The sequence below is a fragment of the Physeter macrocephalus genome, chromosome 18 (assembly GCF_002837175.3).
Source record: "Physeter macrocephalus isolate SW-GA chromosome 18, ASM283717v5, whole genome shotgun sequence".
NCBI classification, from domain to species: Eukaryota; Metazoa; Chordata; class Mammalia; order Artiodactyla; family Physeteridae; genus Physeter; species Physeter macrocephalus.
This window is the reverse complement of record NC_041231.1, coordinates 92,202,933-92,220,209: the sequence shown is the minus strand read 5'-3', so window position 1 is coordinate 92,220,209 and position 17,277 is coordinate 92,202,933. Positions and strand designations below refer to the sequence as shown.

The following is a 17,277-nucleotide window of genomic DNA, read 5'->3' as shown; positions in this document are numbered from 1 at the left end:
CCTTTTTTTCTTGATGAGTCTGGCTAATGCTTTATCAATTTTATTTATCTTCTCAAAGCACCAGCTTTTAGTTTTATTGACCTTTGCTGTTTTTTTTTTATTTCTTCTTTATTTATTTCAGATCGGATCTTTATGATTTCTTTCCTTCTGCTAACTTTGGGGTTTTTTGGTTCTTCTTTCTCTAATTGCTTTAGGTGTAAGGTTAGGTTGTTTATTTGAGATGTTTCTTGTTTCTTGCGGTAGGATTTTATTGCTATAAACTTCCCTCATAGAACTGCTTTTGTTGCATCCCATAGGTTTTGGGCCGTCGTGTTTTCATTGTCATTTGTTTCTAGGTATTTTTTGATTTCCTCTTTAATTTCTTTAGTGACCACTTGGTTATTTAGTAGCGTATATTTTAGCCTCCATATGTTTTGTTTTTTACAGTTTTTTTCCTGTAATATCTAGTCTCTAATAGCAGCATTGTGGTCGGAAAAGATACTTGATACGATTTCAATTTTCTTAAATTTATCGAGGCTTGATTTGTGACCCAAGTATGATATATCCTGGAGAATGTTCTATGAGCACTTGAGAAGAAAGTGTATTCTCTTGTTTTTGGATGGAATGTCCTATAAATATCAATTAAATCCATCTTGTTTAATGTTTTATTTAAAACCTGTGTTTCCTTATTTATTTTCATTTGGTTGTTCTGTCCATTTTTGAAAGTGGGGTGTTAAAGTCCCCTACTATGATTCTGTTACTGTAGTTTCCCCTTTTATGGTTGTTAGCATTTGCCTTATGTATTGAGGTGCTCCTATGTTGGGTGCATAAATATTTACAATTGTTACATCTTCTTCTTGGATTGATACCTTGATCATTATGTAGTGTTCTTCTTTGTCTCTTGTGATAGTGTTTATTTTAAAGTCTATTTTGTCTGATATGAGAATTGCTACTCCAGCTTTATTTTGATTTCCCTTTGCATGGAATATCTTTTTCCATCCCCTCACTTTCGGTCTGTATGTGTCCCTAGGTTTGAAGTGGGTCTCTTGTAGACAGCATATATACAGGTCTTGTTTTTGTATCCATTCAGCCAGTCTCTGTCTGTTGGTTGGAGTATTTAATCCATTTACATTTAAGGTAATTATCGATATGTATGTTCCTATTACCATTTTCTTAATTGTTTGTGGTTTGTTATTGTAGGTGTTTTCCTTCTCTTGTGTTTCCTGCCTAGAGAAGTTCCTTTAGCGTTTGTTGTAAAGCTGGTTTGGTGGTGCTGAATTCTCTTAGCTTTTGTTGTCTGTAAAGGTTTTAATTTCTCCGTTGAATCTGAATGAGATCCTTGCTGGGTAGAGTAATCTTGGTTGTAGTTTTTTTCCCTTTCATCACTTTAAATATGTCCTGCCACTCCGTTCTGGCTTGCAGAGTTTCTGTTGAAAGATCAGCTGTTAACATTATGGGGATTCCCTTGTATGTTATTTGTTGCTTTTCCCTTGTTGCTTTCAATATTTCTTCTTTGTATTTAATTTTTGATAGTTTGATTAATATGTGTGTTGGCGTGTTCCTCCTTGGATTTATCCTGTATTGGACTCTCTGCCCTTCCTGGACTTGATTGACTGTTTCCTTTCCCATATTAGGGAAGTTTTCAACTATAATCTCTTCAACTATTTTCTCAGTCCCTTTCTTTTTCTCTTCTTCTTCTGGGACCCCTATAATTCGAATGTTAGTGCATTTAGGTCCTTGTTAAACATTTCTTGTATTTTCTCCATTCTATTTGCAAGATTTTGGATTATCTTTACTATCATTACTCTGAATTCTTTGCAGGTAGACTGCCTATTTCCTCTTCATTTGTTTGGTCTAGTGGGTTTTTACCTTGTTCCTTCATCTGTTGTGTGTTTCTCTGTCTTCTCATTTTGCTTAACTTAGTGTGTCTGGGGTCTCCTTTTCACAGGCTGCAGGTTCGTAGTTCCCGCTGTTTTTGGTGTCTGCCCCCAGTGGCTAAGGTTGGTTCAGTGGGTTGTATAGGCTTCCTGGTGGAGGGGACTGGTGCCTATGTCCTGGTGTATGAGGCTGGATCTTGTCTTTCTGGTAGGCAGGTCCACGTCCGGTGGTGTGTTTTGGGGTGTCTGTGGCCTTATTATGATTTTAGGCAGCCTCTCTGCTAATGGGTGGGGTTGTGTGCCTGTCTTGCTCGTTGTTTGGCACGGGGTGTCGAGCACTGTAGCTTGCTTGTCGTTGAGTGGAGCTGGATCTTAGCATTGAGTTGGAGATCTCTGGGAGCGCTCTTGCTGATTGATATTACATGTGGCCAGGGGGTCTTTTATGGTCCAATGTCCTGAACTCGGCTCTCTCACCTCAGAGGCTCAGGCCTGATAGGCGGCCTGGCAGGCTCAGGCCTGACGAAGACCCTGTTCGCCACACAACTTTTGGCAAGTCTGAGGTCTTCTGCCAGCGTTCAGTAGGTCTTCTCTAGTTGTTCCAATGTAGATGTATTTTTGATGTATTTGTGGGGAGAAAGCTGATCTCCACGTCTTACATCTCTACCATCTTGAAGGTCCTCTCTCTTCGCACTATTCAGTTTTGAAATGTTCCATACTCAAGGAAAAGCTTAAGGGCAGATTTAGGGAAATCTTCCATTACTTCTGCTGCTAGAGGATCCACATTTCATCTGGAAAAGACATAAATCTGGCAATGTCACTTCAGGCCTAGCCTATCCACCTGTTTTCCTTTGTGCTTAGTCTGTTTCATTTGCTCATAGCGGGCCCTGTGCAGAGGCCTTCCCCCCGGCCCTTCAGACCAGAGGTCCTCGTGAAATGGCTGAGCCGACACCTGAGCGTGGTACGTGTGCTGGTGCTCCTCACAGAACACTCACCTCAAGTTGGTGGTGTGCCATGTGCAGAGACACTGTGTATGCCTGGAATTCACTTTTGAGGAAGACCTTTAGGACCAGAAAACGTTAATCATAAAAATATTCTCTTCTTGTAAAGATTTAAGTTCTGTTTGTTCTTCATTCTGTAGTTGAGTTCAGTGGCCAAAACAACACAAAATCTTTTTGCTTCTTTAACTTTCTTTACCCTTTAAACTATTCTGTAGCCCTTTAAGTTTATCATGGAATCTAGATAAATTTCTTTCCATCAGCATGATCAGCTCATATTAGTCTTTTCTGAGAGCAGGTACTGCTTTACAGGTATCTATCTATTCTTTCCTCTTCCTACTTCCTTTTATATCTGTACTATTTGGACTGCTGGGAGTTGAGCCTCTTTTGCTTTCTTTTAATAATAAGATAACATCTCTCCCCACATCCTACTGAAATACCAGAGAGTTCTTTCACAGACGCAGCCGTCTGTATTCTCTCTAGGAGTGTTTAAAAAACCCATATATGGAGTAGAACACACTGGTATTAAGAGGATAAACTTAATGTGTTGCATTGAAGCTTCTTGCAGATTTTGGAGCCTGGGGAGTCAGACACGTTGTTTTCAGAAAGCGTGTCATCATTTTGTGGTGTTTAATTTGTTTTTAGCTTTGCATTATTTCCAAATTCTTATGGAAGTGTGGAAATAAACAATTTTTATCTGATTATGACCTTCAAAAAGAAATAAACAGGTTGTTTTTATTTAGCAGGAACATTATCAATTTATGCCAACAACAGTTTTTCTGAGTATGACTGTAATCACAGATGTCAGCATGCTCTGGAAATACTGTCTCTTTGTTAACTCTTATCATTCAAGCACTAAAAAAGATCATTTTAAAGTTTAATTGATTTACGGGTAATTGGTCCATCTGAACCTACGTGTAAGCAGAAAGTCTTAACTGCTAAGTAAAAGATGGTTTTTATTCACTTGCCATGCTATCCAACGATCACTCTAGGGTAATAAGGAACTTTGAGGAAGATTGCTTAGAAGTTAAGATACTACGCAACAAACTTTGCAACATTCAAGCTACATTTTCATAGTTTCCAAAGAAAATTCGTTTTGATATTTCCTTATTGCCTAATGCAGAACCTTGTACACTGCTGTGTACACTCCATGTTTGTGTGTGTATGCATGTGCATACATGTGTGTTTATATATACCTTTGTGGGAACAAGGAAGAGGTGCTTGTCAAATGTTAGTTAAATTAAACTTAATTAGTCATTTTTACTGCACGCAATCTTATTAAATTGATTCATGGAACCAAAGTTTATTGAGTGCTTCCTATGTGCTAAGCACTATAATAGGTCCTAGGCATATGTGTATTAGGAAGATTTTTGCATCTCTGCCCAGAAGATGCTTGCATCCTATCAGGCGACACAAACAATTAAACCAATAATTATAACACATTGTATTACAGAATTTTGTACAAGATGCTTGGAAGCACAGGAGAGGAGCATTTGAATTAGTCTGGTTGGTCAGGAAAGTTTCCTGGAAGAGGTATTCATTACTCAAGAAGAGTGAAAGGCATTTTAGACAGAGGGAACAGCAAACGACAAAGCATAGAGTTTTGACTATGGTGTCATCCAGTGTTAGGTTTGCCTGCAGGAGTGGTTGTGTTGTGAGAATGTAAGGGAGAATGTTCTTGATCTTAGAAGCTATATGCTGACATATTTAGAGGTAAAGTGCCCTAATGTCTGCAACTAATTCTCAGATGGTTCAGGAAAAAAACAAACAAACTTGTATTTGTGGATGTGGAGAGAGTGCTCACAAACGTGACAAAATATTATTCCTGGGTTTAGGTGAAAGAGGTACAGGGATTCGTTGTACTACTCTTGAAACTTTTCTTAAAATTTAGCACTGTTCAAATAAAAAGGAGAGGGCTTCCCTGGTTGGCACAGTGGTTACGAATCCGCCTGCCGATGCAGGGGACACAGGTTTGAGCCCTGGTCCGGGAAGATCCCACATACCGTGGAGCAACTAAGCGCGTGTGCCACAACTACTGAGCCTGTGCTCTGGAGCCCACGAGCCACAACTGCTGAAGCCCACGTGCCACAGCTACTGAAGCCCACGCACCTAGAGCCTGTGCTCTGCAACAAGAGAAGCCACCACAATGAGAATCCCGCACACCGCAACGAAGAGTAGCCCCTGCTCGCCGCCACTAGAGAAAGCCCGCGCGCAGCAACGAAGTCCCAACGCAGCCGAAAATTAATTAATTAATTAATTAATTTAAAAAATAAAAAATATTAAGAGGAAAAGAAAACCCTTCAGGTCACTAATAAACTTTTTTCAAAAGTTTAAAAAAGTAGTATAAACATAATATAATTGAAGAATTACCTAGTTAATAACTGTCTTCTGTGGTGGCCTATTAATTGGGTATTTATCAGTGATAGATCATTATTCTATAAAAGATAGCCTTGACTGGATCTGCTGTGATGCTATCTTTAATAAAATTGTTATTTAAGTCCTTTGTTATCTAAATGAGAAACATAAGACCATTGAGTGTCTAATAACAGGATCAGAAGGGACCAAAGGAGGTATATTGTCTAATTCACTATTAAATGAATAAGCTAAACAGGTAGAAGGCTTCCTGTGTATATTATTACTTAGAAACATTGCCATTGAAGAAATTTCCATGACCTTTCAAATGCTTAAACAGAGGGTCATATTCATTTGTGAATTGTCTTAAGATTATTTTTTAGGAAGAAAGAGCCCATAAAAATCTAGTTAGTATACACTGTGACCCTTAAAAGAGAGAATGGGGAATTAAGAGCAGAGAATGTAATGCATATTAAATAAACATTACAGATAGTGTATAATTCATATTCCTTATTGGCCATAGAAGAAAATGGATAATGAAGGCTGGGATGGATGATGGTGAAAGGCTAGGGGATGGAATTGTGGGAGGAGGGAAAGGCAAGGCTAGTAGTGGAGAGCACAAGGTAGAGGAAGAGAGAGAACACATCTTCTGAGGAAGAAAGATACAGCAGACTTTGAGGTGATTTTTTTTTTTTATTGAAGTATAGTTGGTTTACAATGCTATGTTAGTTTCTGGTATATAACAAAGTAATTCAGTTATACATATATATGTGTGAGAGTGTATGTGTGTGTGTATTCTTTTTCATATTCTTTTCCATTATGGTTTATTATGGGATATTGAATATAGTTCCCTGTGCTATACAGTAAGACCTGGTTGTTTATCTATTTTATATATAGTAGTTTGATTCTGCTAATCCCAAACTCCTATTTTATCCCTCCCCACTGCCTCCCCTTTGGTAACCATAAGTTTGTTTTCTATGTCTGTGAGTCTGTTTTCTGTTTTGTAAATAAGTTCATTTGTGTCATATTTTAGATTTCACATATAAGTGATATTGTATGGTATTTGTCTTTCTCTGTCTGACCTACTTCACTTAGTATGATAATCTCTGGGTCCATCCATGCTGCTGCAAATGGCATTATTTAACTCTTTTTTCATGGCTGAGTAATATTCCATTGTGTATGTGTATGTACCACATCTTATCCATTTACCTGTCGAACATTTAGATTGCTTTCACGTCTTGGCTATTGTAAATAGTTCTGCTATGAACATAGGGGTGCATTATCTTTTCGAATTATAGTTTTCTCTGGATATACATCCAGGAGTGGGATTGCTGGGGCATATGGCAACTCTATTTTTAGTTTTTTGAGAAACCTCCATAGTGGCTGTACCAGTTTACATTCCCACCAACAGGGTAGGAGGATTCCCTTTTCTCCACATGAGGTGATTTTTTTAATAATTATGTTTAATTGATGTAGATTTTCTTACCATCTAGTGTTTTTTAACTATTGATCCAATTAATCACTGTTTACAGTTTTTATATTTTTATAATCTCTATTTTTAGAGACTCTACTCATATGGAATAATTGAAACAATTTATTATGATGGAAATTTTCCCCAGTGAGAAAGCAAAAGCTACCAGAGAAATATCACTTCTCTGACCAGATAAAATCAATCTTCGCCCATATTTTAATTTGTTACAATGAAGCTCGTACACAGGAAGAGTTATAGTGAGTCATAATCTTTTGAACTTCAGTTTTGGCAAAGTTTGGTTTTTCAGAAAAGATTTTCTTTGTTGTGAGACTATTTTACTGAGAATATTATCTTTCTTTTATTATTAACCTTTTATGTCTTCTACTTTTTCCATCCTCTGTCATCTCAAATTACTATGAAGCAGAGATCAGAATGCAGCTGTTGTAGCTGCTCTCTATTCAGGAAAAAGTAGTGTTAGAACTATAGGCTGATCTGTAATTACTTGGGTAAAATGATAATGGATTCCAGTAACTTAACTTTTTGAAGCATTTTCCTTTGTAAGTTGCATTTCATTTCTTCCTAGTGTTTGCTTTTTTTTTTTTAACCAAAATTAACACAACAAAAGGATGATAGATGATGTTATGAACCTAATGTTCATTAGAAAAGTCAGATACACTGAATAATTTTAGGAACATGAACAAAAGTCCGGTAGATGAACAATTTTAGGAGAAAGTAAGATTCCTCCTTGGATGTTTAAAAAAAGCCTCATTCCTGTCTCCTGAATTTCTACCCACCACTTTCTTTTTTTGCATGTATTTATTACAGGCTTGGGAGTTTTTACTGGGCATTCACTTCTCTTATCTCAATTCTTCCTGCCTGCTTCTCTTTTTTGTTTTCATGTGTTTGTTTTTCTGGCATGTGTTAGTCAAAATCCATGTTACAGTGTAGATGGGGGTCTGTCTCATTGGGGTTGACATCATACCCACGTCAAGCCAGTTCAGTTCGCCCTTGATCTTGGTTTCTAAGGCTGTGTTCTCCAGTACCCATCTGCCTCCACATCACCACTGATAGGGATGTATATGAAGTTCCCAGGATGTCTGTCAAGTGTCCCCTCACCGGCGCCTGAGTAATAGCCAGTCTTAGATCATAGAAGTTTAATGATGAATCCATATCTGTCATGAGCTGGAAGAGCTGCAGGGCACATAGTAGGTAAGGGCTTAATAAACGTTTGATGGATGAATAAAGAAATGAATGTGCAAAGGAATGTAGCTCATAACTGAAGTCCTTAAGGAATGAAGCTGTTTAGGCAAGCACTTCTGTCCATAAGTATAGCCAATTAAGAGTGCAGCTCAAAGCATGCATGTGTGTCCCAGTATCCATTAGTGATTACAGACTGCAGCCTTCGGTTTCCCTGGTGAATTCATATGCAAGCTGACCTGACAGGCACTGCTTGCACTGTGAATAATCACAGGACTTCGGATTCCACCCTGAGCTTCACCTTTACTATGAAACGGCTTTCTGTGGCCTAACTGTGGGAGGGATCAGCTCTCATTAGAATGAATGCTTGAAATATAACCTTATAAACCTGAACTTTCTCACGTTAAGAGCAGAATCATCTTTGACAAATTTTGGGGTTGAATTGGCAAGGCACAGTTCTTCTCAAGTCCAAGGATTTCACATTTTGCACATGCTTTCTTATTTCATTGTGTTTTAAACCAGGTTGCTATTATAGAGAGCATTTTAGCAGCCTTGATCTTGGAGACATCAAGAACATTTATTCCTGTTGTTGCTGATGTAGTGTTACAGCTGCTTCCTCTTCATGTGATTTAATTTGAAGTTGCAGCCCGCCAGGGGGCTGTTGGTCCCCACCTATGCAGCTTGAAGAGCTGGATGCTGTTTTCTGCGTGGCTGTTATTCCCATTCCTATTCCTAGCGATTTTTCCCTTTCTATATTCATCTAGCAACAGCAAGGCACTGTTCCAGGAACTCGCTCTCTCTACATAAGGCGTAACATGGAACCATTTGGATGGAAAAATTATAAATTAAAATTATTCTGTTCATTTTAAAATATTCATATTGTGTTGCTCAGATGCCAGTAACTGGAAAATCATGGATAATGTCCTGTTTTTATAACCTCTTTCAGAGTGTTTTAAAATCCATTTATGTTGTTACTTAGCCATCTCTTTCCTGGAGTGGATTTTGCGATAAGATTTTTTAAAAAAAGGTTGTATGAGTCCAGTGTCTGATGGCATATGTAATATTAAAATACAGATAATACCACTAATTGCAACCAATTTTTTTCAAGAGAAAAATGTTTACTCCATGTACAGAGAATATTTATAAAACTATAGAGCTACAAAGGTAGCCTGTGGACATGCCAGATTATTTACTTTGAGGATAAAACTTTTTATTAAATGATTAAAACTAAGCAAAGGTTTATTAATTTCTGAAACTACATATTTAAATTAAGAAATCCCATATATTCATAACATTATTGATTTTCAAGTACTAAAAACATCTCTAACTTGTAAAATGGAGCTGTTTTTTGATGTCTCCTGTTCTTTAATTTTGGGAAACTAATTTTATTTCTAACCTTGTATTTTCCATGTTGTCTGGGTGTGGGTGAGGATGTGCTTGTCTCAGAAAGATAGTAAAGTGGGGAAAAGTGAACATGTTTTTATGGAGGTTGCCTAGTTTGTTGATAAAGTAAATATATCTCTTCTTCTAAAGGAAAGAATAGTGACTGGAGATGTTAGCTTCATGTATTGATATATTTTTCCACCTCTGTGGAACATGTTAAAGAGAGTGAAGATCTTTCCTTTTTGCTTCTTTGTTCTGTAAGTTTTAAGTTCACGTTCACATAGAAGCTATGTGTTCTATTTGTTGTCTCTCTTGGCTAGGAATATTTAAATGTATTTTTGAAATTATTCTGTTCTGTCAACTAAAGACAATTTAAAATTTTAATTTTAAGACTCTTCCTAGAAACTTCTGCTTTTGGTTCAGGCTGTCTTCTTTGTTTGTGTGCCTTGTGTGTGTGTTGAGGTTCTTCAGAAGCAACAAATCACGTTAGCATGAACAAATTTCACAGGCCCATTTCACTGTTTATTTTAGCCTTGTGAATCATTTGGCCTTTTAAAACAGGCTAATCCTTTAATTGAATATGCCTTCAGAAAGACTCTGTGTGCCCTGAAAACTTGGGTGGCTCTTGCTAACTCTGCTTTATTTATTTTAAGTAATACTAGGTGATCCAGAAGTATTTCCTTTCAATTTCTGGAAGAATGTTATTGCAGGCCGGTAATATTGGAAGTCAGGATTCTTTATAACAACAACAACATGGAAACATAGATACATTTTTATAAAATCTGATTGATGGAAAATAGGATGCAACCTGTTCTATTTTTAGTTAACAGCTTTTTCAACACAGATGCTTAGTTTATACAGCAGCCAACTTCTTTGAATGCAGCAATATAATGCACTCTGTTCTTAATTGAATTAAGAGAACAAATTAGCATGGTTACTACAGGAGAAATGGGTACCTCATCATTAATAATTTGTGAGTCAAACTTTAACAACACTTGACATTTTCCTTGGGTCGGTGACACTGATTAGTGAGCTAACTGCTGATAGTACCTGTTTTGTGGAGTGACTGTTTCAGTTCTGGGGGTTTTGCTATTCAATAAACTAGGTATTGTCTGTGATGGGACTAAATAAAGCTTTAGTCTTGATCAAAGTGCTTTGGAGGAAGCATGGTTGAACTGATTGGCTGTGAATGTTAATCACTCCATAGGACGCACTGATAATTTACAGCATTGTTGTAACTCTCTGGTGTTCATAAAATGAACTTAATGACCCAGTGCCACCATGGGATAAGCTGCTTTTTCTCTGCAATTGAATACCCAGGCTGCCTGCATATCAGTGTTGAGAAATACTGCATTAAAATGAGTGAGCAGCTGTATGATGAAGGGAACGGCTCTGCAACAGATTTGTTAATTATCTCCTTTGATTCACAGAGGGTGTTTGTGAAATATGGTTGACCAGTGAAGACACAGGGGCTTATGGCAGAGATATTGGCACCAGTCTTCCCGCACTGCTGTGGAAGCTGGTTGAAGTGATTCCTGAGGGAGCAATGCTGAGGCTTGGCATGACAAATCCGCCCTATATTTTAGAGCATCTGGAGGTAAGGAAAAGCACCCCATTTCCATGCTGACACAGAGACGAGCCAATCCAGACAAAGTGGCAGCCTCAGCATCATCACATGAGTTTCATTTAAAACCACTTTCACGTCTTTTTTTTTGTGGTCTCACGTTACCAAGAATGAATCGGGAATTTCAAGTCCCTTCTTTGTCAGTCGGCACATCTTGTTTCTGCTTCCTCACCATTAATTAATGTTGCCTAGATTTTCCAGTATTTGCCGTCTTGTGCCAGTTCTTTGTTTCTTCCTTACAGCCTTTCAGTTTTCCAATGCATAAATTTGCCTCAGTTCCTCTGTCTATAACCCTTGTCTATTTCAGGACTGCTACTACGTTGCATTGATTTTGCAACCAACTGTGAACATTGCATTATCTGAACTGCTGTTAGCCCTACCAGTAAGGATACTGTGCAGTGGAGTTTAAGGATGTTTTAAATTTGATTCTTTTGTCTGGCGATAGTTAGGGGAAAAATGAAATCAAAGAGACGTAGAGCTTTGTAGTCTTCCACTTGATTCTCTTGCGGTCACTGTGAAAAAAGGAGTTATGATAATGCAAGATCCTTGGTTTTGTTTTTATACCTTCCATGGATGAACAGAGTGCCTACTCTCAAGTAGCTTACTATTAAACTAGGAAAATGGACATGTGTACAAGTAACTGTGGTACCTGATGACGAATGATACAATAAATATGAGCAAAGAATATGGACAAGGGAACAACCATGTAAATGAAAAAGTACATGCTGGGATCCATGATTATTATTTGAGAAATAAGATTATGCTATTAGGCCCATAGTTAAGAATAAGAAATCTAATAAGTGCCGTTGGAGAGTCATGTGCAAAGTACAGAAACAACTCACTTATGTTTTTATCAGTTGTGTTCTTTGCAGTTAGTTTGTACAGAAAAATGACATTTCAGAATTCTAAAAGCAAGTATAGTGGCTGAAATTTAATGTGAATGAATATTCAAAGATTATTTCTGTTGATTTGATTTGAGGCCTATACTTGTTGAGGTTGTTGTTGAAAAGCCACCCTGCTATCAGCAACCTATTGTAGAAATTCTGAAAACAGAGTGGATCGCAATCTGATCGTTAATTATAAATATCTAATGAAGAAATTTAGCGATTTCAATTTTGTTATTCACATTTTCCCAACCAGATCTTTTTAGTAAAGGTGTGTGATTTATATGTTAACTTTGGTACTTTGGACAGTGTGTGACTATTATGATTTGCTATTTAAAAGTAAGCCACAGGCATGTCAGTTTTTACTTAACCCTCTGACGTGGCACTTGAAAAAGCAAGTGATTCTCTGTAAAAATCAAATCTGCTAAGAGCTATATCAGTCTTGCTATGTTTGCAGTAAATGTGAGGCATCCATCATGAAGATCAGGAGATGTGTTGGATATATGGTGGGTAGGAAGAGAAGTAAGCCCTGCCAATATACAGCTGATAACACCCCAGTTTCTTTGGATTTAAAAAATCTTATCAAATTTCAAGGGAACATTAGTAGCTAGAGTCAGAGCAGTTCAGGTGGGGCTACAGTGAGAGAAGTTCAGGTGGGGAGTAAACACAAGGGGAAAAAAAATCTTGTATTGGCTCTGTGATGAGAAACCTAATATCTCTTGGAATAAACTCAACCCTTTAATTAATTGCAAGATTGCAGAAACCAGTGTCGCGTTTATAGCAAACCCTAATGCCCAGCATCTAAAGTAGTGCTATAGAGTTTTGACCTCCGAATAGATGCTCCAGAAGAGCTGCTAAAAATCAACAGAGGACGGTAAATGTAGCTTTACGCTTTACCTGGAAGAGCACAAGTGTTTAGTTCATAGATTGTAGTTAGAGTGATAACAAGTTACAATTGTCATAAAATTACCTTTTAAAAATTCTTGCTTTAAGCTATCTATAATGTTGGCCTTCCCTCCTACATTCTCATTTTCACGAGGCGAGGACCTTGTCATATCTATCTGTTGATCTACCCCACCCATTAGTGGCTCAATAAATGAATGAATAAAAGATGAATAAAGCAAGAGCCTTTTTCATAAAATAAATTGTAGAGCCCACTCTATCATCTTGAACTTTGAAGTCGTCTGGCCAGAAGAGGCAGCACAAGATGACAAAGTAAATGAGCTTCAAGGGTGAGAGTTTGTCCCAAAGAAAGCCACCCATTCCCCTCCACTTGATATGCAGGGAGTAATTCCATCCTGTGGTTCCACAGCAAAGGAGAGAGCAGTCCAGAGGAAACAGAACCAACGGAGATAAACAAACAAAGATGTGCTAGAACGAGAAAACCCAAGTATCTGGAAGCAAGAGCTTTTCAAGTCTTCCTCTGTCGCTTTGACAAGACCTGCACACCTTGGTGGTTCTCATCCTCCTCTGAGTGGCAGAGCTTCAAGCTCGCAGTGTCCTACAAACACATCCTTCTGTAACAGGAAAGGTATCTGAGCTCCACAGGCATCACTGGCTTCCAAGTGTGAAAAAAGGACATGAGGGAAGGGAGCCAACCCCACGGAGCCTAACCCCGCACCCACAATGCGTCGTATTTCCCCATTTTTTCCCCATTTTCCTCTCACTAAGCTGAGACTGCTCTGAAGAAATTACATGACTTACCTCAAGTGCTGAAGAGAATTCATCAATAAGAAAAAAAAAGAAACGGGAAAAGCTGAAAATGGGGGAAAAACATAACACCAGTGAATGACAGGTGATGATTTTTTTTTAACTGCCGGGATAGAAGGAAGCCACTCTTGAAAAACTACTCTGATGGTTTAATACACTTACGGTGAGGGTTTCTGGCGAATTGTATTGGTAGGACCCAGCCTTCTTGTGTTTCTGGAAGATGCTTCACACTACAGACTTTAATTATAGAGCACTTCACGGGACTGTTTTCCTTCCTCTTGGTTATGTTCACTTCACATTCACCTGACTCTTGAGATTTTTCTCTTAAACTCTTTTACCAGTTTTTTTTTTTAACTGCACACTTTAAAGGAGAAATCATTTAAAGGAAAATACCAAAGTTTCTATCATTGTTTAAACGTATGGTGTGGAAAAATAGGTCTGTTGGAAATACATTTTATTAAATCTTCCAAGGGACAGAAGATATCCCACTTAACGTAGGATGCACGTCTAGCTTTTAATTGAGAGTCTAACATTATGTGTGGCACTTTATATAGTAGATATTGAATAAATGTGTAATGAATAAAAGGAAAGGAGGGAGAATTCTTAATCCCTAACAGGCAAAGTCAAGTATCTAATTGGAATACCTACAAACCCTATTTTTAACTTGTCACTGCCCTAAAAAACCATATGGGATTCATTTTAAATGATGACATAAGTGTCAAAGATATCTCAAACATATCTATATATATGTATACCATATATATATGGTGGGAAAACACCCTGGAATTGAAGAAACATAATGATAAGCTTATGTAATACTTATTAAATTTGGATATGAGGTAGAAACAATAGATAAGACAGGAGATTAAAAAATATTTTACCTCATCTTAGGTCTGTAATACCTCTTCGTTACCCATAAATAATAAAGATAAGCTCTTTGTCATGACGTACAGGGTCCTTGAGATGCTTCCTCCATTACATCCCTGTTGGCTCTTCCCTTTGCTACCCTTATGAGGCCTCCTGTGTAGGCTGTATTTTTTTTAACCAATTTATACTCCTGCTATTTTTACTTTAACTTCTTCCCGTTTCATACTTACCACATGATGACAGTTGTTAGCATTGAGTTAATCAGATACACTAATATTTGCTACTATTGGGTTGGCCAAAATGTCCGTTCGGGTTTTTCCGTTAAAAAAACGGGTCCTTAATGGAAATACATATGTTGACTAATACATATGTGGACTAATATATTGCCCCTATAGTGGCAAATAAGAGATATTTTCCCTCTGTGTTTGCTTTCCTGTTGATATCGCTAAGAGAATAACACTGGCATATTCCTGTTTAATGAACTCTGACCTTCTAGGTGGAGCAGCTTGTGAATTTGATTACTCTTGAAACTACTTTGCTTAGTTTTGCCCTCTGTGTTGTAGGTAGCCCACAGCTAAGGTATTAATTCAGACTGAACATAACACATATGAACCCAGCCAGGTGTGATGTGGCCAGTGACAGTGATGCAATGGCCCCTGGTCCCTGGGCACCAGAGACACTGATAACATTATTCAACACTGCTTAATAATAATCATAATAACATCAGTACAATTTCTTGGGCGTTTATGATTTTCCAGAAACCATACTGCTTGCTTAACACATATTATCTCTTTTCCTTCTTACAGTAAGCTAGCTATATAGATATCATTATGCTTATTTTATTTATTGAGAAGCCAAGTCTTAGAAAGCTTTAATAATTGGCCAAGTTACATAACTAATTAGCAGCTGAATGAGTTTCTAATCCTGTCTGACTCTAAAATGCTCTCCACTATACTGCATCTTCCATAAAGCCTGCTCAGATATTTCCCAGATTCCTGGCATGCTTTGTCAGACTCTGTCCAGCCTATCTCTCTGGGCACTCATCATGGTGCATCATTATTTATTTACACGTAAATCCAACACCAAAACTGTTATCACCTTTAGGAAGAGGCTGTATTGTTTGTCTTGGCATTTCAGTGCCTGTGATGACATGCGTTTAGTAAACGTGTATGGAATGATGTGTTGGCTCTAAGTTTAGCTGTTCTTCGACTGCTTGTCTTATACATATTGAGGTACCTTCATATCTGGGCTGAGCATCTAGTTTTGGAAGAGTTTGTGGATGGTTGTCATATGTGTTTCTCACTTCTGAGTCACACTTTTGTGAAGAATTACTAGATGGTGGAGGAGAATCCATCTAAGGGATATGCTTTATTATTTGCCCTGCTAAAATAGTGTAGTGACAGATAGTATCTTTAGGACTACCTAGAGCAAATGAGCTCATTATATGATTATTGAATTTGTAGATTTTCTAGGCTTTTAGCTTCTTTCTTCTCCTTCCTGCTTCTTAGCTTTCACTGCTTTTTATAGTCTCCGTCAGAGAAGTCAGCAGTGGATGGTCAAGGAGGAGAAATTAAAATCAGGCAATTTGTCTTGTTTTTCATTTTATGGGTTGGCTGGTAGGGAAAAGATATTAAAGCTGTTGACCAGAAAGGGATATGGGAATTATCTGTGGATTTTATTTATCTAAGCTATTCTGGTTCTCCTTATGTTATGAATAATTTAAAATAACTGTTATCTTCCTTGAAAATGCCTGTATGTCTTAAAGTCATATCAGAATTTTAGTGCATCACTTACAGCCTGGAACAGAGAGGGCAGGTTGATTAATTTGGAGTGCAAATGCTTGTTATGAAGGACTTTTCCCTACATTCAAATTATAAGTAAAGCAAATTGGTTATTTTAAAATTTCTATTACTCTGTAGAATATTGCTGAGAATATTGACACTCATATTCACATTGATATGCTACATTTTATTCAGCTTGAATTAAAATGTATAAGTTCTTTAAAGATTTATATTTAGTATATTTCTGTTATTTATATTATATGTGTTGCATTGCGTAAGGTTAGTCATAGTGGTATTTTAAATGTTCCATCTGTTTTCGGTTGAGAGATCTTTTAGTCACTACAAGTCAGTTTCCTGCTACCCTTGATTTTTGTATATTTACTTCTATTTAAATGACCTTACGTTCCAATCTAATAGTACATTTAGCAAAATTAATTTATCTGGTAAGACAGTAGATATCTGTCAAGGACTTTGCTGCATGGTAATTTATGAACATTAATAGTATGTTTGGCTTGGCAGACTTTTGAAAAATGCCTCATAGTTTCAAAATAATAGCAAACACAGTACCTGCTGTGCTTATGTTCCATCAAAGCAGTACAGAGTTTCCAAATTGAAGTCAACAGTTCACATGGGTCTTTAAACTTTTTTTTTTTTCCTTAAGGCTTATACTTTCCAGAATAATAGAAAAATATGCAAATAGATTTTGTGCTGTTGTTTACAAACTATTTCACCCTTTTGGTGAATAGAAGGACATGCTCAGTGATTTGTTTTGAGCAAGGAAATGGAAAGGAAAAATCCTTTATTTCTGCCATCCATGTACTATAGCCTTTGGAACTTGTCAGTGTGGTTTGTGTGACTGTTGGTACCCCGTTTCTTACTGATTAGAATCATCAGCCCTTTACTTCATTCTTAACCTGGCATTTGTGAATAGATTTCAAGAGGTCAGTGAAACCTCTAAAACTGGAAACCAAAGTTTGTGCCTATCTGAAAATTTAGGGGGAGGAAACCATCAAATCGTTTTTTTTTTTTTTTTTTTTTTTTTTTTTTTTTTTTTTGCGGCACGCGAGCCTCTCACTGTTGTGGCCTCTCCCTCTGCGGAGCACAGGCTCCGGACACGCAGGCCCAGCGGCCATGGCTCACGGGCCCGGCCGCTCCGC

General features: G+C 37.5%; 1 protein-coding gene across 10 annotated transcripts in view; it reads left to right on the top strand.

The window, feature by feature from the left end:
* CDKAL1 (CDK5 regulatory subunit associated protein 1 like 1) overlaps positions 1-17,277 on the top strand; it is a 678,378-nt gene that overhangs the window by 384,398 nt on the left and 276,703 nt on the right. For all 10 annotated transcript variants that reach the window (XM_024121827.3, XM_024121823.3, XM_028479372.2 and 7 more), the window contains one exon: positions 10,685-10,851. In XM_024121827.3, coding sequence (XP_023977595.1) covers positions 10,685-10,851 — 167 coding nt within the window. The remainder of the gene's footprint in view (positions 1-10,684; positions 10,852-17,277) is intronic.